The following is a 22287-nucleotide window of genomic DNA, read 5'->3' on the forward strand; positions in this document are numbered from 1 at the left end:
TATATTGCTATTTATCAGTATTATTTGCTTTGATTCATGGTAGCATCACAATAACTTCCCATCTGCTGCTTGCATTTCTGGCAAGCAGTGAAAATGAGGGCTGGGGCTGTGAGAGCCTCATGGCTTTTAGGCTACACATCAACTAAATGTAGTGCAGCAAAAACAATGATTCTGATAAGGAAATCCATCCTGTACAGGCAGGATGTGTTCAGACACACCAGACAGCCTCACTTTACAGACCAGTTTGTAATTTGAGTTTAGAAACAGCTACTGAAACATGGCTGTTTTCTCATGACAGACATTTCAAAATCTATCTCACTTTTTATTTCCTCAAAATTGTGTTATCTTGAAAAAAAAAGTGATTTTTAAAATGTTCCCCAATTTCTTCATTAAGAACTGAAGTCAAAACTTGCAGATAATACTAGCAGGATAACTTTAAAAAATACTTTATCTGTGTTTAAGTGCAAGGGAAATGTATTTTGTTCCAAGAGTATAGAATGTTTTTCCTTTGCTTCTACTTTGAGAGAACTGTGAACTCAGCTCATGCAGAGGTCGTTTGCTGAGATTTTGTAGTTTCATTCCTGCTCCAAGTTTTTGTCAGAAATTCTCCTCAGCTGTGCTCAGTCTGTCACAAGGGACTTCAGAATTTGTCTCCTCTTAATTAATTGAACAGCTTATTTTCTGATACTTTTTGGCTGCTGTTTTCTGCATAATTATGCTGAGTACATTTAGACCTCTCTGTTTCTCCCTTTTCAAATCAATACATCTGAAACAGGTCTTCTTTCAGGAATATCTCTTCCTTTGAGTGCCCAGACATGCAGCCAACCTATTTTCCAGTGTCTAAATTCTTGTTTACCATGGGGGCCAAGTATGAGGAGCCCTTGGAATGGGGTTTTCTAGTGGCCAAGCAGTTCTTTTTCCAAACCCATCGTGTATAAATTGGCTGCTGTACATTCAGGGAGCACAGGCCATTGGTAAAACATCAATTATGGAGAAATAATGACAGAAGCAGCCTGGCCTCAGCAGCTATTGCTGCAAAGTGCTTTTTGATGCCTTGTGAGAGACTCAGCCCTTGCAGGGGCAGGTCCTGCATCATTTCTGGTCACATCCTTGGGGGAATGATTGAGCCTGACCAACACAATGATTGTCACTTTGGTTTAGGGAGTATTTCACTTCTAAACAGTTCCATTGCAAGTGATAAGCAGAACAGTAGAGACACCAGCACAACATTCAGCTGGAGTATTCTTTACTGCTTGAATTAATTACTCCATAGTTAGGGAGCTCTGTGATTTAATTTACATTCCTGAAAAACACCATTAAGACAGTCTGACTGGCTTGATTAATTTTCTCTGCTTCCACACACAGACCAACTTGACATCATTTCAATGGCTGAGACAACAATGCTGCCTGAGGAGATTGAGCTGGAGATGGCCAAGATCCAGAGGCTCCGGGAAGTCTTAGTCAGGAGGGAGTCAGAGCTCAGGTTCATGTGAGTATCAATCCTTCTGGAGAGCACTGTGAAAATTAATCCAAATAGGAAAGAGTGGTATTTAGAAGACTTTTATCTGCTTGACATTTTAAAAGGGAGAGTGATGAAGAGCATCCCAGTTAGGTGAGCGCTTACAAAATGCCTTTGGGAAATGATTTCTGTAGTTGAAAAGGAAATTACCTTTTTTCTATTCATCACCTTTTTTTTCAGCACGATTCGCAGAATACATTAAATGGATCTCTTGCTTACAAAAGGAAACTTTAGCAAAGTACGTGTCCATGGAGCATCTTTTCCTACCTGATTTCAGCCCTTTGTGGCAAGGATATTTGTCTGAACAAAATATTGATAGCTAGGGGATTTGAAGCTTCCACAGTCCAACCTGATTCAGGCTTTATCCCTTCTTCATTAGTGGTCTCAGACAGTTCATGTCACAAGAGAGCACACTCTGTTCTGCACTAATAGCAGCCAAGATCTGACATTTGTTAAATGGAAGCCATTAAGTTATGAACACAAAACACTTTCTGATATATCAAATTAAATAGCAATACTCCCAAGAGGGGCTTTCAGACTTGCCAAAAAGGTCAGGCATAGGAGCCTCACTAAAGCTTCATGAATATTAATCCAGTTTTGATGGTGAAGGCAAAAGGGTTAATATTCCTAAATCATCAAATTTAGAAGATCAGAATTTATTAATAAGAAGTGTATTATTTTGAGGTGTCCTCAGTCAGTGAGTATCTGAGGTCAGAAACAAATGCCTTTGCTGACAAGCCAAGAACTTCAGTAGCTCTAAAAGCTGCTGAGCTCAGACCCTTGGCATGAAGCTTCAGCAGCCTGAAAAACTCCCTGGCTTTCTGCTCATGTTCAAGTACAGGGAACTGGTGCTTTGGCCCTTACACTGGGGGGTAACTGCAGTGCCCTGACCTGCACTGCCCAAGGTGGGAGCCCCCTGCACCCAGCACTGACGTGTCTTTATTATCCAGGAGAGTCCTGCCCAGAATCTCTGCTCACACACTTTGCAGTAAGGCTGGCAATAGTGGCACTTACCTTTAGTGATGCCACAGTGGTGCAAATAAAGTGAACAGGAAAGGTCTTGTCACTCCTGCTCCTGGTAGTCAAGTAACTGCTGGGTTATTGGTTTGTACATAAATTTAATCTGGAAGAAGCCTCATCATGAAACCCTGCACTTCTCTTGACATTTTCTACATCAAACAAAGCAATGAAATAAACTGCCCCAGTGAATGAGAACAATTTTGCTGTTTGTTCTGGTACCCAGTCTGCTCTTTTCATTTCCCCCATGCTCACACTCTTCACTCTGTATTGCCTGGCAGGTGTTTGAGGAAGGGATTTAACACAGGGGAGCTTGCTTATTGAAAAGGGAGCAGAACTGACATTCACACTGTGCAACTGTTCTCCTCCTGGGCTAGATCTCATCCTCACACACTGCCTGGGGCTGCCCAGGGGCTCTCCCAGCCTCCCTGGCACAGCAGGCAGAGCAGTGACAGCAGTGACAGAGCAGTGACTGCCAGGCTGGCCCCAGCTCTGTGTGACACAGAGAGCCACAGCCCCTCTTGTCCTGGTTTGCAGGACAGGTGTCTGCTAATAAAGGTAGAAGCTTCTCTTTGAAATGGAGAATGTAAACCCCCTCCCTCTAAATTATTGTTATAATTTGGAAATTAAGGGGCTCTCAGGCAAAGATACGGGAATTAGGAATAACAGTTCTTTACTAGGAAAATTTAAATAGAAATGCTAGAGTGCTCCTGTAGAAGGTGCAGTTTCCTCTGAAGCTCCAGGGATGATGTGGGAGGGTCTGGTTTTCCTCTGGAATCCAGTGGAAAGAAGGTGCCTTGGTGTCCAAATCTCAGTTTTTCTCTGGGCAGGAAAGGCTTGGCTCCTGCCCTGGCTGGAGCATCTCCCAGTGGGATGATGGAATTTTATCAGCCATGCCCTGGGACTCAGTGGCCATGAACAGGAGATATCTCCTGGAGGGAGGATGGGCTGTGGGAAGATAAAGATGATTGCCCCAGCTGGTTTAAAGATGGCCCATTAGCAGATAATGTGTGCCAGGAGATAAAGATCACTGCCACACCCAGTTTGTAACAATGGCCCATTAACAGAAGATATCTCCCACAGGGATAAGAATCAGCCACACCCAGTTTTAAACAATGGCCCATTAACAGGAGATATCTCCCACAGGGATAAGAATCAGCCACACCCAGTTTTAAACAATGGCCCATTAACAGGTGATACCTCCTGGATGAAGGGTGGGTCATGGGAAAGGTAAAGATGATTGTCCAGCTGGTTTAAAGATGGCCCATTAGCAGATAATGTGTGCCAGGAGATCAGGGCCACTGCCCCACCCTGCTGCAGCAGATGGGGACAGAACACACATTTCTGGAATACACAGAACACACATTTCTGGCCACATCAACCCAACACAGTTTGTTAATGCCTCTGGGTGAGATGGCCAGAGAGGAGCAGGTTGCTGTGGTACCCAGGTAATACAGCAGCACCTGTCCTTTGCTGCCTCTTGTGCTGGATAATTTACACTGACAGAAGGGCTTGGCCACATTTGTCTGCAACAACAAATGTCTTTCAATGACAAATGGATTTCAATGACCTGTGCTGAGATTTCTCCTGACAGGACTAGATTCCCCTGGGAATGACCTTTCCAGCCAAGCACAGGAGCTGAGCCAGGCTTGGGCAGGCTCAGCTTTGAGCCCTGCTAACGAGCAGCTCTGCACCTGCACTGAGAGCAGAGTCCAGAGCAGCTCTAATGAGAGCCACAGCTCTCCAGTTCTTCCTCTGCTTTGGCTTTCCCTTTAATCATAGCAAAAGGATAAAACACACACATGGTATTAGAGAAACTGTGTGGTGTGTTTGAATTCTCCTCTTTGCCTTCCGTGCTGTTAGCAACAGAATAGAAATTCTCTTGGGTGAAATTGGGTTTTTTTATAGTTGCTATGAAAGCATGAACATGATGAAATGATTCTGTATCTTGCACATCCAGCCACAGCTCACATTTCCAGCTACATTTTTTTAAATAATGGTTCATTCTTCTCCCTGTCTCCTGTCTGACTGATGTTTTTGCTCACACGTGGCCAGATGCTGAAGCAGGACAAGCACACTGTGGCTGTGCTTAGGGAAAGCAGAGCTCTGAGCTGTGCCCAGTGCCCCAGGCTGGCTCCTCCTGGCACAGGCACACACCAGTGGGTGCCACAGCTCTTCCCTGCACTTAAAAATACTCACACTCAAGAATTAGAAAACAAAACATTGCAAGCTAGGCCTGCTGCTGATGACAACCACAGCAGACTCTTCCTCTGTCAGGTTTAACCCATGGGAGGAGTATGAGCTGAGGCTGCTAATTCAATTTACTCTTTTCCTTGAAGAAGATGCAAATGTGGCAGCCATGAAATAAGGACATTAGGCATTTATCAGCTAAAAAACCCAAGAAACCCAACTGAAAAGAGCCTGGCAAGGTCTGGATGTTCAGTGGACATGGAGTTGGTTTGCATTTTTCACTCCAAGGAAAAGCTGTTCCTGTTGCTATATGAGCCCCCAATAAGGCAATGCTGTGTCTGTTCCTCTGCTGTGGTTTGTGTCTCTTTGAACAGCCCAAACTCTGCTGAGGGAGTCCTTGGCATCACCAGAATCACAGACACTCTGAGCTGGGACTGCTGGACCTGTACCAGCACCCATCAAAATGATTTTAAAATTCTGAAGATATCCCTAAGAACTTGCTGCACTGTCACTGCCTCTGTCCCCAGAGCAGCTCAGTCTGGCTCTCAGTGACAGACCAAGGATTCACTCTCAGACAAGCACTGATATTTCTGTATCACTGCATTAAAAAAACTTCCCTAAAATAGAGAAAAAACCATCTGTGAGAACAGTGGAAACGGGTTTTACCCCCTTTAAAAAAGAAACAGCAAAAATTGTTAAGGGAAGACTGTAAATATCTGTGCAGTTTCAATCTGTGTAATTTTTCACTCTTTTGTACAACTTTGCAGTACTTTGTGCACTCTTTTTCCTCTGCCTTGCAGACAGAAGTAGAAATTCCTTACTGGCGCACAAAACATAATGTAAGATATCATTTCAGTAACTAAAAACTAAAGCACTTATAGATGAAGTGTTGTCACACAAAGATACATTTCAACAATATGGATTTGTGGAACTCTGAAGTGAAGCAGAAATGTACACTGCAGAAACTGCACCTGACATCTCTGATGTTCCAATTTGTAATAATTTGAATTGCAAAACGTGGCTTTTTTAATCCTGCTGCATGAAACTCAATAAAATTTGATGTGTGACAGCTTATTCTTAGCCTGTCCCCTGAAATTTTTTGATTTGCAAAGCAAGGAAAGCAGATGAACTCTTTTATCTATTTGCTCTATACTACAGTGAAATATGTCATCCTGTAGTGTGTACTTTATAAGAGGCCAGTTTTCTGATAATTCTTGTTTTTATTTTTATCTATACAAAGAAAGCAAAATGAGCTGAAGCAATGGACTAACAGGTCATGATGTTTCCCACACCATTGTGCCAATTGCAAGTTTGTAAATGTGTCCTTTGCTTTGCTCCTTATTTTTGTTTTTTCCTTAAAAAAAAATAAATCCATATCACCTCTAGCTGAACACCTGCTTGCTGTGAAGAATTACTTGAAGTTTATAAGGAGACAGTTTTCAGATTATAAAATCAAGCCTTCCTCAATTAGGTAATGCCACAATTTATATTGCACAATTGTATTTTGGCTCAGGCAGCCTCAGTCTCAGCACAGCAGATGCACTGTGATTTGGTCTGTAATTACATTTTCAAATCCTATTTTTGTCTCTTGCTGAGTGCCCAGGATGGACTCCAGGATATTTCCAGGTCATCTGGAGACTGTGGCTCTTTGTGGCATCTCTCCTTCAATGCTGCTGGTACTATGAAATTCCATAAAATTTTGCCAGCAGCCATTGAGAGCATCTCCAGCCAGCCCAGGAAATGCAAATATAGCTTGAAGCCATCATTGCTATCCCCAGCTCTTCTGGGTTTGTTTTTAGCATAGCTGAGAGCCCAGCAGATATTGATATGAAGGAGACAATATGTACAGAAAATCCATTTATAGCCAGCCAGCATTCCCCTCCTTCACTTCTTGGGCTTCTCCAGCTCCTTTCTTAAAATACTCTGTATAAAAAGAGTTCTGGGTCAAACTGTGAATGTTCAATCTGTCTGTGCTCTTGAGGAAAGCAAACACACCACTTCAGAACATGCCCACTCTCTCTTCCCTTCTAATTCTTCTGACCCAGTTCCTTTTTTTTTCCTTTCCTGGTGAGATAACAGCCCCAGGAGCTGAGGGAGCTGCTGGGGCAGCATCCTCTTTGTCACACATTCAGTGTGTTTGGAAATCTGCAGTGCTGGAAGACGTGGCTGTAAAAATGGGTGATGCATGTGTTGGTCAGTTCAGCTGGCAGGGAGAGGAGCAAACCCTCAGGCATCAGCCAAAACTCAACCTCAGAATCACCTGCAGAGCAAAATTAATGCATTTAAAATGCATTAGCATGTTGGGACCCAGCAAATTCTGTTAGCAAAGATGAGACCATCTCAGCATCAGCTGCTGCCTGTTCTGGGTTCTCATCCAGCATCCCCTGGCACCATCACCAGCCTGGGAGATCTGCAGATGGAAAGCAAAGCTTGGAGCCAGACTGATCACCTGGAGTAAACTGTGAGAAAGCTGCTTCACCTGTCCTGGGGTGTTATTTCTGCAGGTGATGCTCAATGGCAGTTTTTTAATGCAGAGGGAATAGAAGATATTAAACATGAAACACTATTAGGTTGCTTTAGGCAATCACTGAAAACATTTTACTCATTAAACTTTTGTTTTCTCTGTAAGAATGCTGTAAATACAATGGTGTATTTGCTTAATGTGGTTATTATATCACTGAACTCATACTGTGGAGAGCCCAAATTCACCTCCACTGACTCAGAACTGAAACTGGTCATTGTCTTTGTGCACTCTCACTTATTAACACACTCCCTCTTCTCCAGGGTGCTCATAACATCATCCAAATTCTCTGCTGTCTGTGTGTTTTACACAAATTAACTTAGTCAGGTTTTGCCACATGGAGAAATACTCCCCTCCACAGTGGGGCAATTCCAGGAAAACTCTTCTTGTTATTATTGATTCATAGTCAAAGTTTGTAACTGGCAGAGGAGATGGCCAAGCTCAGGAGGATTTAGCAGTGTCAGTGAAAATGAAAAGCAGACAGCCTCTCTAGACACTGTTCTGAATTCATGTGAAATATACATTAAATATGACCCTTCTGGGACTGAGAATTTCAAATGGTCTCTTCAGTCTCTGAAACAATAGCTGAATTGATTCCTGTGCAATTCAGCACAGGTCCAGCAGCTCCTGTGCCCTGTTCCTCCAGCAGAGAGCACTTTGAACAAGAAAAGTCAGACAAATTCTGACTTTAGCAGTGCAATTGGTGGCAGGAGCTGTGATTTGTGAGCTGCCCTGCCAGGCAGGCTGGTCACAATCTGCTCTGTGTCTGCAGGTGCTGAGCTGAATGACTGTGATAAACACACCAGAATAGCTCAAACAACCTGTTCTGTGCTCATTAAATGCTGCCTGGGATCTCACTGATTATAATTAGAAGGTTTAAGTAACCAAGCCAAGCTGAGAGGGAAAAAAAGGAGTGAAATCAGGTGGAGGTTGGTTTCTGCTCAGGGAATAACAGGAATGAGGCAAGAGGAACTGGACTCATCCCACAGGGACTGGATGTGAGGAAAGGGTTTGACTGCAGGGGTGATGGGGCACTGGAAGAGGGCAGGGGGAGAATCACCATCCCTGGGGTGTTCAGGGGGCACTGGGGGTGTGCTGTGCTGCTGAGGAAATGCTCATTAATCTCCCAGGCATTCTCCAGCCTTAGAGCTCAGTCATCTGTAACTTTATTCTGCTCTTCTCTCCTTCATGGAGACTTCAGTTACAAAATCATTTTAGCTTGTGGCACCTGAATCTCAGGCCAGCTCCTGGACTGGCACTATCAGAGACTTCTGAAATTCCAACAATCACAAGCATTTTGCTCCTGGGGCAGGTATGTATTAAAACAGAACTAAAAATAGAATTAAGTGCCTGCAAGCCCTCCTGGAAGAGAGGGAAGGAAAGCAGCAAACCTGCTCTACATTCCTTTTTTAACTTCAAGCACTTTAATCCAGTAACAAAGAGAAAACAAAGGAATCTCAGACCTGCTCTTATGGACATGCCAGAGGGAACTCAGATCTGTTTCTAACTTTGAAAGTCATTCAGCAAAGGCAGGAGCTCTCTAGACACACTGAGCTGCTCTGCTCATCCTCAAATCAATGAAAATGACATTTGATGCTCATGTAGGTGTTACTGATAGTTCTTACACTCAAATATGAAGTATTTGTCAGTCTTGTTGGCCATCTCTTTTTTTTTGCTGACCATTAAGGGGGTGTTTAGTGATTTTTGTATGAACTTTCACTGTAATTTTTGCTTTTTTCCTATGCATGTGTCTAAATGGCTCCTAGGTCTTACACTGAGCAATTTGGTTTCCTTCCTGGGCTGAAAAGAAGATAGAAAAACTCAGCTGAAACAGAACAAAGCAATTATTTTGTGTCTGGAACAGAATGTTTCTTTCCTAAGTCCTGTGCTGTTTATTCATTGTGAGGTTTGGGGTTTTTTGTTTCTTTCTGGCAAACAGAGAGTGTCTGCTTGTAGGTTGTGATGATGTAGCTTGAAATCCCAAGAGAGAAAAGAGTAATAGCTGTGGATACCTGCAGGCATGGAGGGGATTCTGCAGCAACCATCAGTGAGAGAAGAGCAAATGCAGACAGTGTCAAGAGTGAACAGGATCCATCCCTAGTTCACAACTATTGCAATCCCCCAGGAGTGGAGCTGGGCTCCTCACCAGGGAATGTTTTATCTTGCACACAATCAAGGATTTCTGGGCAGACATTTAAAGTCCAGCTCTGCAGGAAAAGCAAAGCTGCCATACTGTAGCTGCTGTTTGCTCACTGATGTTTCTGCAAGGTGAAAAGTGTTTTCACAGGGACTGAAATCTCTTCCAGAGAAGACAGAGAACCTCTGTAGACACAAAGGAATTTTATCTCCTCCACTCTGCAGATTGCTGCTCTTCTTAAGGTTTCCAAAAGCCCTTTTTGCTTCCATTGTGATAGCAATGCCAAGATGCTCTCAGTCACTGCTGACCATCCAGCTTCCCAATGACAAACACACTGGGATTTTATTTGTTTTTTCCAGAAGCAGCATCAACTTCTGGGGCTGCTGTAACTACTCACAGCCAGATCCAGAGCATGAGGGGGAAAGGAGAGGAAGGTTCATAGCACCAGAACAGACTGGATGGCCTTCCCAGGATTTCCTTCCCAGGATTTCCTTCCCAGGATTTCCTTCCCAGAGATTTCCTTCCCAGGATTTCCTTCCCAGGATTTCCTTCCCAGAGATTTCCTTCCCAGGATTTCCTTCCCAGGATTTCCTTCCCAGGATTTCCTTCCCAGTTCCTTTCCCCTGTTCTTCAAGGCAGCTCCTGCCCTGCCACCCTGCATTCACTGTTACCTGCTGGCAGGTCTGGGCTGTGCTTTACAGTTCCAGGCAGAATGGATCCTGCTCTCATTGAGCCAGATGGATGAACCTTTGGAATGGCCCCATGTGTCCTTCAGCCCTGCCTTTCCTCATTTAACCTTTTATTATTGCTTTTTTCCCAGTCAGCACTGTGGAGTGGATGAAACACAAAGTCTGTTTGGCACAGATGGGAGGAAAGATGCTCCCTGTGCTTGAGGGGACTGGTGCAGATGGAGGTCCAGGTTTTGTCCATCAGCACAAAGCACCAGCCTGCAGAACTGGGGCCCTGCAGAGTTCACTGGATGATGATCTCTGTGTGGCCACAGAGCTGGTGCTGACCTGAAGGGCTTTGGCCACAGATCTGCTTCTCTGCTGTGTGTTACAAGGCAGGAAAAAAGTTCAGGTCTCAGGAAAAAGAGATGCTGAGAATATACAAGGAGTACCAGCTCCATGCTCTGCAGCCAGATTAAAAACCAGCCAAAATAATGGGGAGAAAGTGCAATGAAACATGAACATGTGGCCAGTGCCTTTGCTACAAATCAGGCCCAGGGACTCTGGGGACTGCTGGAAATGAAGGATCTTGCTCACTTGGAATATACTGCTGATGATATTTTAAATTCCTGAAAATCCTCAGAGAAGAGCAGTGCCATTAGCTTTATGGAGTTCCTTAGTGAGGGCAGGCAGCCAAGCTGATACAGTAAAGTATTTTAATTAGTGTATTCCAGAGCTTCAGAATGAAGCCAGATCTTCTGAGCCACAAAAAAAAAAAAAAATTAAAAAAAAAAAATCCTCTCTCTGTCTATCACAGAGATCTCTTTTGTAGAAACTCTCTGTTCTCTCCACTAGTTGAGATTGTGGCCCTATATCAGTTGAATACAGCAGCTCAATATTGAACATTTCCTGCCAAGAAACTCCTTGTTGGGCATGGTGATCTCAGGCAAATGTGTGAACATGACACCCAGAGTGCATGAGCTCAGAATAGATAAGGAGCTGGGAGCCTTGCCCATGTCCCAGCACATTTTGAATACCAACCCTCCTGGAAGGACAGTTTAAGATTAATTGGCAAAAGTAATTTCAGTGCCAGTTAGTGTGATGGATCTCAAGAGTAAAAGAGGCTCTGCTTGTGATGAGCATGAATAATGTGGGGAGCCTAAGTAAGAACATTCATCAGTAAAAACATCTCTGCCTCCAGATGTCCTAAACACACAGAGCAAGGGCCCATGCACTGCTCCTGGGGCAAAATGCTGATCTTCCCATACAACCTGCTCTTAGCAGGCAGAGGGGCAGGGCAGGAGATCCCAGGGCAGTGACAGGGACACAGAGGAGGAAAAGAGCAGTAGGGATGGTTAGAGAGGTACTTCATGGTAATATTTTGGGAGGAGAGGGGTAGGAAGGCAGCAGGAATAGCTGTCACAGCTCTGGGAAAATAGAACAGGCAGGATGGGGTTAACCCAAATAACAGGAGGATCAACATGACAGAGCAAAGAGCTGAAGTTCAGCTCCTGCAGAGAGCAGGGGTGCAGGGAGAGACCTTGGGCTGTGGTTCAATCTCACTTGTGCCAGAAACACCCTCCCTTAATGCAGGGTTTGGCTGCACTGTGCTTTGGGGTTCACCCTCAGGTGAATCCCACTGAGCCCCTTCCCCACTGCAGGTGGAGACAAACAGCTCCCAAAAACAGGCAAGGGAGAGTGGGGGGATCCAGGGTGAGAATCTGCAGTTGATCCCACACTGGGGTCTTGGGGGTGACCAGGATGGAGCCCCAGGTGTGCCCTTGGCACCACTGGGCTGAGACCCTGAACCAGCCTGTGCAGGGAGCAGCTGCTGAAAGCTGCTGCCTTCAGGCCGTGATTCAGCACAAGCAGCAGCTTCAGGGAGGACTGGAGGTGCAGTTCCTGATAATGTCAATTATTTTTATTTTTCAAGCTGTCTTCTGTGTCTTGACATTAATGGACTTGCTGCTCACATCAAGGATTTGAAGCATTCAGCATCAGCCATGGAGGCACAAAACCTCAAAAATGCCAGATTGTGACAGTTTCCGGATCTCTGGTGTTAGAGCTGAATTATTAGTAAGAAAGAAGCAAAGAAAGCTGGTAGCAGAATATAAACCTTGGCCTGGCTGTGCCCAAAATTGCATCACCCTCTGCTGCCCCTGCCCAGGCTCTCTGCTCACTCTCAGCCTTGCTCCTTCCCCAGTGGAAACTCCAGCTGGCACACCTGCCTTTTCCCAGGACCATTGTGGATACAGGTGCCCATTCCAGAATGTTCTCTGGTGTTCAGGAAAGTAAAAGGCACCTGAAATTATCCACAGTGACAGGTATGAGCCTACACAAAACCAGAGCCAGTAAGACAAGGGCTCGGGGGGATTTAGTATTAAATCCCTTTTCTGTCTGTTAAACCAGGTGAGCACAGAGTGCCAGGATCCCCCTGCAGGGTCATTTTTCCAGATGGGATCTGGCCAGTCCCACCCACCCAGAGTGGGGCTGGCATGCCTGACCCTGCCTTTTCCCTTTCTGCAGGATGGATGACATCCAGCTGTGCAAAGACATCATGAGCCTTAAGCAGGAGCTGCAGAGTTTGGTGGCAATCCCAGGTAATGTGTCTCCATCCAGCATGGGGACAATCCCTGTGTTCTGGCACCATCCCTCCCCTGCATCCCCACAGCATCTCCCCACAAGGTGGAGTTTCATCTCTCTTTCCTCTGCTCCTTATTTTTAATTCCCATTTTCCTGCCCATCTCTAATCTCTCTGTCTCTAAATTCTTTTCCTGCTGTATTTCACTGCTCCCATGGCAGCAACCCTGCAAATGTCACTCAAACAAGGAGCACATTCCTCATTCCTTGCACTCAGGGAACCAAGTGGCTCAGAGATTGTCAGGTAGAAAAGTCAAGACACCAGAGATAAAAGAGAGGAGAAGGATTTACAACCATCACTGTGAATGTGACTGATTTTTTCCTTGCTACACCAACCCATTGTCACATCTGTAGTTAAATCTCCCTTCTAGGATCAGGAAGAACAGGTTTCTGCCAAAAGCAAGGCCCAAACTCTGGTTTGTGTTCTGCTGTGAGTCTCTGCAGACTCTGGAGGAGGAGGGACAGTCCTTGGCTCAGAGCTGCAGCTGCCACCAGTGACTCACTCACCACAGCTTTGCCATTGGAGCTGATCCCTGCTCTGTCCTGGGATAATAAACCTGCCAAACACCCAGCAGCTGCTCCTCATCCTGTGCACAGCCTCCAGCACCCTGCTCAAATCATTTCCTCCTGCTGAAGTATTAAGTCCAATTTTGACTGTCTTTGGTAATCCTCATTTTTCCTCCCCACATTTTATTGTGCAGGTTTGAAGGACTTTGTCCTCAGGAGGGAGAGAGAGGATTTGTTCCATAGAATTCTCTCTGAGACTCTGAAACCACCCACTCTTAGCTGTGTAAGAGCTTTGCCACATTTTGCACCTGACAGAAATAGATTAATAGTATTTCTTACTTTTTCTTCCCTTATACTTCTTAGCAGAGGTCACATTTTAGATTTCTAATTGCACACTGTGTTTGTTCAAATGGCAAGGATTACAAACCCCAGAAACCATCTGTGAGTGATGCCCCTTGCCTCACTTGATTTCCTGCCCAGACTAGCAGACAGGGTTAATCAGCTTTCATTCTTTTGCTGCTTCTGTTTGGGTTTTGTTTTTATCTGCTAGAAATGATTTCCCAGTCTCAAGGCCTCAGGCAGAGACCCACAGTGTCTCCTCAGCATTCACAAATCCAGAGGTGAAGTTCCATCCCCAGGCAGGAACAGCTGCTGGCACTGGCTGGGAGCTCTGCCCAGCCAGAAAAGCATTTCCAGAAAATGATTCATTCACCATAAAAAGCAGAGATCTGCACAGAGAGCAGATCTTGGGTTTCAGCAGAGTTCACCCACTTTCAGTAGATGTGGAATCAGCCTTTCAGTACACAGAATATGCACTATTTTGCATATTAATATATATATTTGCAGTATTATGTATATTAGTATTTTTAGTAGACAGTTTTCTGAGGGATATAATGGGAGGGCACACCTCAGTTTAGGAAAAGGATAGATTCAAAGAAAGTAGAAGGGAGCTCCTGCCTTCAAAAGTGAGGAGTCCTTGCTCCTTATCCATGAGACAAAACAAGAAAAAGCAGTGACTTCTAAACATTCTATTTTTTAAAATCTCTACTAAAAACAATTGTTTTCAAGTGTGATTAATGTAGCTATTTAAAGTGTCTTGTAGCTGAGCTCAGCAGAAGAGCTCAGATGCATCAGGCAGTTCACTCTTCCTCCCCCAGCTCTCACTGGTTGTGCAGTTCTCTGGGCACAGCCCAAACCCCAAAATCTTGGTTTAATACAAACTCTCTCCATAGCTGATCCAAATTTTCAGCTTCCCAGAGAAACACATGAGCTTGGATTTGCCTCTGGCTTCTCATCTCTGTTGCACTTGCCAGGTTTGAAGAGTTCTGTCTTAAATTTGCTTTATAGCCTGACATGACACCTCTGTAATCCCTGACATTTGTGACTTTCAGTTTGTGACAGGCACATCTTTCATGCCACAAAAATTCTCATTTATGGACAACCTAGCCATTCCAGGCTGGCCAATTAACAAGGACATATAGTAATTACTCAGAGTTTTGAAGCACAGGGAAAATAAACTTCCATTTTTTTTTCCACATTTTACAATTGATGCTATTTGTGGGGATTTGCAGCTCACCTGTCTTGTCAGAGTAGGAAATAAAGTGTTGTTTTCAACAAAATTGTCTTGAAACAGAGAGAAATAATTCCTTTTGGTGTGATCTCCTTGCCCCTGAGGTCACATGGAGTTTCTACATTGGATTTTAACAAAGCATCTTGAACTATTTTCTTGCCAAAGCTCTAAAAAAAAAATTCCAAGCAATGTCTTGCAGAGTAACTGAGTATTGAAAGCAGGTTTGGCAAACCCCAGAGAGCCTTCAGGCCATGAGGCTGATCAGGGTCAGCACAGCTGAGGGGAGCAGGGGCAGTGAGCTGCTGAATCCCAGACACTGCAGCATCCTCACCTCCCCAGAGCCCAGACTGATGCACTCTTTTCTCTGTTTTTGACCAGAAAAAGAAAAAACAAAGATGGAGAAGCAAAGAGAGGATGAGCTGATTCAGAAGATTCATCGACTGGTGCAAAAAAGAGATTTTCTTGTAGATGATGCAGAGGTGGAGAGACTAAGGTGAGAATGAACTTGTTTAGGGACATTCCACAAGCCTAAGAATGCAATAGATTAAGTGATAAAATTTAAATCAATATTTATTGGTCCTTCAAAACAACTTACCAAGTTAAAAGCCTCCTCCCCATTCCATAGGAAAAACATTAAAATTACATTGCTCTAATTTCGTGTCTCTTTATCCCATTAATGATTCAATCATCTCATATGAATAATAGTGAGCTTTGGTCTCTTATTTTCCTACCAGAAACAGTCTGGGCATTTATCATTTAAAAGAAAAGGATTTATGCTGCTGCCAGGGAATTCTCTTGGCATAAGAAGTAGATATGAAATGGAATTCTAAAAATTCTAAAATCCTCCATTTTTAATTATTCATGTTGTCAGATTGATTACTACTATTCCCATCTTTGATTACTGATATTCCCAACCCAAACAACAACAAAAAACTCCAACCCAACTGAAATCACTCAGTAGTAGAGCCCTGCCTGAGACACCAGCAGCTTCTGGAGGGTTTCATCTCTGTAGCTCAGCCCAAGAAAACTCTAATCTTCCTCCAAGGTTCACTTCCAGCACCCAAATCCAATCTTTTGTTTGAGACCACACTCCACCAGACTCAGTTGTGCTCTCCCTTCCCCCTCTTCCAGCAGTAAAGACTCAATCCATTGATCCCAAGTGACAATAACACATTTACATCTCCTCCAGCACATCCACATTCTGGGCAGGCAGGGAGGGGATAAAGCAAAGCTTTTGCCAGAGTTCTGCCAGGGGCAGAGCTGAGCAGCCTGAGCTGCAGCTGAACCCAGAGCTCTCCCTGAGCCACCACAAAATCAGCAGCAGTTTCCACCCAGGCAAGTATTTTGCCTTTTAATAAGCAGCAAAAATAAATGTTTCTAAAAATAGCAAAGTAATTAATTGTTTACTAGTGATTTGATCCTAGCTGCTCTAGCTTTGACTGCCCCATTTAGAGAGAAAACTGTCATTCCTCTAACATTTTTCCTTCTTTCCACCAGGGAAAAAGAAGAAGACAGAGAGATGGCTGAGTTCCTTCGCACCAAGTTAAAACCCATAGACAAAGCAACACAGTCTCCTACCAGTGAGTTCCTAATCACTAAGAAAAAAACAAAAACAAAAGTAAGGACTCCAAAGACAACTGATTAAAGAGCATTTTCACAGGCAGCCTCTGGCAAAAGTGGGTGAAGCTCTAGATCACCCAGAAACAGCCCAGCAGCTGCTGGCCCCTTACACTTCAGATACCAAATTACCCCTAAAAACTGAATTTCAGTCACCTGTAGCCACTTCAGAATTGCTCTGTTTAAAATATGCAAAGTGTATTTGCACATACACAGTGCCACAAACTGCTTTTCTAAGCAGTTAGATTTTATTGTTTTCCTATCTGTTTCTGTAAAAATAACTGAAAAAACCCTCTTCAGATCCAGGCCTGAATAGCTGAAACAAAGTTTACCTGTTCTACTGCAGTGACAATGGGAGCTAGAGAAAAGACTGCAGACTTGCAGAGCTGACCCAAATTTCTTACACACTCCCATCAGAAATCACCCCAACCCAAGGCACTTGCAGAGAGAATGGCAAACTCGGGTTTCTGAGGGGAGTGCAGGAGCCCTTGAAGCTTTTAGCTGGAATTTCCAAAGAGAAGAGCCCCAGCAGGAGCTCTGCAGGTTCAGAGATGCTGAGCAGTGCCCCCAGACAGGGGCTGGGGCCAGCAGCTGCAGAGCTTTGCATCAAACATTCACCAAGATCTTGCTCAAGAGCTCCCAGAGAGACTGGGATGACTGAAGTTCAAGTACAAGGCTGAGAAGAGATTTTAAGATGCATCACAAATTATTTATACCCCCTTAGTCAAGGGAGCATGACTCATCTCCCTTGTTTGCTTTATCATTGCTTTTAAATGCAGTTTCAAAGATGAAAAGATTCTTTTCACCCTGAAAAATGAAAACACACCTTTATATTGTTCCTTTAATTACAGCATCCAAACCAATGAGAGAATAAATTCTAGCAATACTTTTGTTCTTCAGCTCCTTTTTTGTTGGGAGTTTAGTGACTTTGTGAGAGGATCCATTGTCTGACCCCATGGCTGGAAAAGGGACACCTGCCCTGAACCAGATGCAAGTTTGCCCTCCCTTTGAGATGAATGGATTCTTTAGCCCCTTCCCTGAAGAGATGAGACTTTCTGAGCAGTTTCAAACCCAGAATCAGCTCTGCCACCAGCAAAGTGTGTTGTTCAAACTGAAAGATTGAGGGTGGGTGGACAGAGGGTGGGAAGGTTTGCACCCTCTAAAGCACAAGTAGGAAGAAGCATTTGGAGCAGATCTGGTTCTAATGGTGTCCTGTTTTGAACCTTGCAGGCAGCCCAGCAGAAAAGAAGGCAGAACCTCCTCCAAGCAAGCCCACCATTGCCAAGGCAGGGCTGACAATTATTAAAGATTGTTGTGGGGCCACCCAGTGCAACATCATGTAGAGGCCTGGCCCCCTGCCCTGCTTGTCTTGTGTTTGCACAGAGAGGAGGGGATGCAGAGGGGACAGGAGCTGCTGCTGAGGGCAGAGCAGCTGCACAGGGGGAGCCATGGAGGGACATTGGCAGCTCTGTGTTGCATGGATCACTCTACACGCATGCTAAACTAAAGAAATCTGTCTAGTGGCTGTCCAGGGACCAGCAGAGATCAGCAGCACAGTCACCACAAAACACCCCTGTGATACAGGGCAATGGAAAGGGGCTGTATTTTATCCAGAATGCTGTAAAAGAGCAATTTTAATAGCTATAACTTTAGAAGAATGTGTTGTACACTTCCCCCCTCCCCCGTGGCAAACTGCCCCCAAAAATGCCAAATGATCCCATTTGGGCTCCTTTTCAGAACAAAGGCCACAAGAAGCAATGCCATATATAGCACAGCTGATAGAGGAAGCTACTGTAGGATAACTGCTGGATATACAAAACACCAAACCTGTGTGATGTTCAGCTGCTTTGCTGTGGAGTTTCAAATTCTTCCTGAAGAATGAGATAAGTGATAAGGATGCTGCAAGTAGCTACAGATTTTTATATCCCATTTGATATCTGAATTAATCAAGTCAAATTAAAATTGCTTGCACCAGGGGAAATAAATCCCTGGCAAAGCTTTAGCTACAGTAATCTGCAAATTGATGATGCAGTCCAAGGTTCAGTCACTTCAGTTTGGATCTCCACCTTCCATGAAGAGAGATATTCACCCAGGGTTTTGTCAGTTTTTACAAGCTACATGCAGCAGGAGTTACACATCACTGAGAGATTGCTGGGAGAAGAACAGAAGACAAAAATTAACTAATATTGAAACCATGCTAAAACAAATATTAATTGTATATTTTGTGACCACAAGAAATGTAAACTATCCATAAAAAGGCATAGGAAGACACAAGACACCCCAGACAAATTGGCCACAAGACAAAGATACAAATACAGAAGTAGGTATTTGTGGCAGGAAGATCACATTCTATATAATATGGGTTTAAAATTAAGGGAAATGCAGAAATATTTGTCTGTGTTTCACCATTAAGTGTGTTTCTGGTCTCTATGCAGATTAAGCCTTGTAGAATCTAATATCTTTATATTAGCTGTCAGTAGCTGGTTTGTCTGTGTGATGGTATTCCATATAAATGTACTGTGATAGGTGTAAATAGTAAAATAAATGTACATGGATCTAGTGTGACAATCTCAGGCTTAGAAATAACAAAAGATAGCAAAAAGTTCCTAAAATAATGTTTTGCAAAAGGAACTTCCATTTTGTGAAGCCAGCTAAGTGAAGTGTGTGCTTATATACCAAGGAACCACAGTAGAGGAAAGGAGAAAAAATTAACAGCAGTTACCCCAAAAGGATAAACAGTTATTTTTTTAGAGAGAAAAAGTATCTTATTAAGGTTGAAGGCAATAGACACCATTTAAAGTAACTCAGACTATTCTTATACAAATGAAACCTAATCCCTAGCACTGATTTGATGAAAACCACTTGCATTTCCAGAATTATTTCAGCATTGCAGACTCACTTGAGACAAAGAACCAATGTCACTAAGTACCTTAAGGATCAAAGAGGAAAGAATACGAAATTTTTCCACTAAGAGATGAAGCACTTTAATTACTTTGACCAAAGATGCAGGAAGGAGAACAAAGGCCAAGTCTGGGTTATTGCATCCTTGCTGGGACACCAGCACATTGAGCTCTGTGCTGTTCAGTTCTGGCCCTGGAGGGGGTTTGGACTCTGCATGGCACCTGCAGGACAGTTACAGGGAAACAGCCCACAGCCTCCCGAGGTGTCCAGCTGAGGCTCAGGAGCTGCCAGTGTCCTCAGAGGCAGCTGATTGATGCTCAGAGTCCTTAACAAAGCAAATACAAGTCAGGGGAGAAGCTGCACTGGAGCACCAAAGCTCAAACCTTGGGAGGAGCAGCTGTGGATCCACTGATAAAGGGCCAGAGGGGCTTTGGCATTTCCAGGAGACTCCTGCACATGAGTGTTGATCCAGGCTGTGCTGAGGACTGGGGTGGTCCCTACAGGCTGCACTGAAGCCACAGGCACTTGGGAATAAGGGGAGGTGAGCACAGTGTAGGGGTCCATGAGAAAATTGCATTAGCAAGAGAGAGAGAGACCTTCCTGGGAAGCAACACTCATCAGCAGTGCAGAGCCCTCTCCTTTAATTAAACCAGGATGAACACAGCAAGGAGCAATGTGCAATATTCTCACAGTCAGGCCCCAGAGGGACCTGAACTCCAGCAGTGATAATGAGAATGAACTTCAGTTGCAGAAGTTGTAGCTGGGCTCAGCTAGGTGGTTTTCTGTGTGCCAGTTTTTGTTTTTAATTAGCAAATGCTTCATTTCTGTGTTTATTTGGGTGGGCTTGAACAGCTTGCCTGCAGTGCACCAGTGGTTCCTCCTGAGGTGGGTCAGTGATGCTGCTTAGCAATAAATGGATTTTTTAGACTGCAAGGTCAGAGCCCCAGCTGTGTTCAGCACTGCTTTAGTGCTGCCTGTCCAGAACACAGCAGAGCCCTTAGAGCTGATGTCAAATCCTATGTCTGCAACTAAACAAACTTAGGAAGGAATTAAGTGTAAAAATCTTCACCCTTATTTTTTAAAAAAACAGACTAAATCACTGAATATCCCAAGAATAACTAGGAACTCTGTAACTTCCATGGTGCTGTGAGCACAACAGTGAGTACAATCCCCAGTGTAAAATCAGCATCTTTGGGTGACTGTGGAGCATCAGTTCAGAGCTGATTTTCAGGTATCAGTCACTTTGACTGAAGCACCCAGTATCTCCCCTGGAAATCCTGGCTGTTTGTCAAGGCACTGGAAAAGGAAGAATGTGTGGAAGAATGTTCAAGGAGGATTTGACACACTCCAGTAACCAGGACTGTTCAGGAAAGGATCTTGGTCTACAAAAGAACAAAAGTGCTGAAGTGCTACTTGTACAAATCACCACTTGCACCAGCAAATGGTTCTCTTGTACCTTCCCCTGACCTACTGAATCTCTTCCAAGTTAAACATTTCCAAATAAACAAGCTGCTGTGTTAGACTAAGCCTTTGTGTCCTCCTGTTACTGCAGGAAAAGTTGTGGAGTGGAAGAGGATGCAGTTGCTGTGCTGTTATTCTTTTTAAAAAGAATAAGGTTACTATTCTGCACAAAAGGAATAAGTTAGAGATGTGACTGAAATAAAGGATTTTCTCACTGAATAAAGAAAACCCAATCTCATTATGCAGTGGATGCCTTTGGAGCATCACTAGAGCCCAGAGCCTGCACAGATTAAAGACATTTCCCATTCCTACACTGAGAATATAAAGGTCCCAACATAAATACAAGCAGCATACACATTGCACTACAAGACATTTTAATAATGACTTGAATTAGAATTTTTTTTGCCTTTATCCACCTAAGTTTTACTAAACAAAAACAGTCATACAGGAGGGAATACAGCATTTAAAGCAATGCTTGCTAGAAAAATGCTATTAATAGGAGTTAAACCACAGCTCACAGTGTAACTAATCTGTCCTGTTCCATTATGGCAAGCAAAACAAGCCTTATTATTTTTAGAATAAAATGAAAGCTATTTCCATCACAACTTTACTAATTTAAAATAGATGGCTTAACATAAAATGAGAATGAAAAGTGGGAATGTTTGCAGCACAAAACCAAAGCAGCATTTCAAATCAAACTCATCTCTTGAAGGTAATCACATACCAGATAATGAATGAGTAAAATCCATTACAGTTACTTAAAAACATTCATAACTACTGAAAAATAAAATTACAGAGTGGTGATTATAGGGTTTATAGTGCTGCTCTAGGAAGTTTTCATAAACCACCTGTTCCTCCTTTCAAAGAAGAGTATTCATTATTTTCAATATTCCATATTTATTACACTGTTTATGAAGAATTTCCAGCTAAGATTTTTAGGTAGTTACTTTAAAATTGTCTAACTGAAAAACTGGGAGAAGCCTCAGTATCCAGAATTTATGGTGTTTTATCAGTCTTCATTAAACCCCAGCTCTGTTCTCTCTCAATAATTAAATCCAACATGACACAGCCAGTTCAGTATTCTAGCACTGGCTGGTTTGTTTTGTTGGTTTGTTTTGTTGGGTTTTTCCCCCCACAGATCTTGAGACAAAGACAAGAGTTATGCTTGCTTGAAAATTTTATTGACAACTGTTTGGTCCCAACACACAAAACAGCACTTGAGCCACAAAAGAAAGTGTTCAAACAAAGTAGACAGCTAAGAAAAGAAGTCTTTCTTCTCTCTCCCATTCCAAGGAAAAAAAAATAGTGCATAAGTTGAGGGCTTCAGTGACATTTTTTCTTTTAAACAAACATGAATCTGAAGTAGTACATTTTATTTGCTAAATTAAAGAATTTCATGGTTCCAATGTTTTTAAATCTGTAAGTCACATCATTCATTTAACCCTTTGGATAAAAAAATATATTGCAATTCAATTAGCTATTTTGTTACACTATGAACACAACTTCTCAAAAGTATTATTCTATTACTTTCAAACAGCA

At 43.4% G+C, this 22287-nt stretch overlaps 2 protein-coding genes across 3 annotated transcripts in view; both read left to right on the plus strand.

The window, feature by feature from the left end:
* Positions 1–19346, plus strand: part of BMERB1 (bMERB domain containing 1) — a 33298-nt gene extending 13952 nt beyond the window's left edge. The window contains exons 2-6 of one of the 2 annotated variants that reach the window (XM_079321230.1): positions 1366–1489; positions 12579–12652; positions 15148–15262; positions 16267–16349; positions 17617–19346. In XM_079321230.1, coding sequence (XP_079177356.1) covers positions 1366–1489; positions 12579–12652; positions 15148–15262; positions 16267–16349; positions 17617–17729 — 509 coding nt within the window. In that variant the 3' untranslated portion in view covers positions 17730–19346. The remainder of the gene's footprint in view (positions 1–1365; positions 1490–12578; positions 12653–15147; positions 15263–16266; positions 16350–17616) is intronic. The other variant, XM_079321231.1, reaches the window with a different exon arrangement.
* The window catches only part of SCNN1B (sodium channel epithelial 1 subunit beta), a 468555-nt gene that overhangs the window by 351351 nt on the left and 94917 nt on the right, over positions 1–22287 (plus strand). The gene's annotated exons all lie outside the window — the stretch shown is intronic.

Source organism: Erithacus rubecula (assembly GCF_903797595.1).
Source record: "Erithacus rubecula genome assembly, chromosome: 17".
Classification (NCBI taxonomy): domain Eukaryota; kingdom Metazoa; phylum Chordata; class Aves; order Passeriformes; family Muscicapidae; genus Erithacus; species Erithacus rubecula.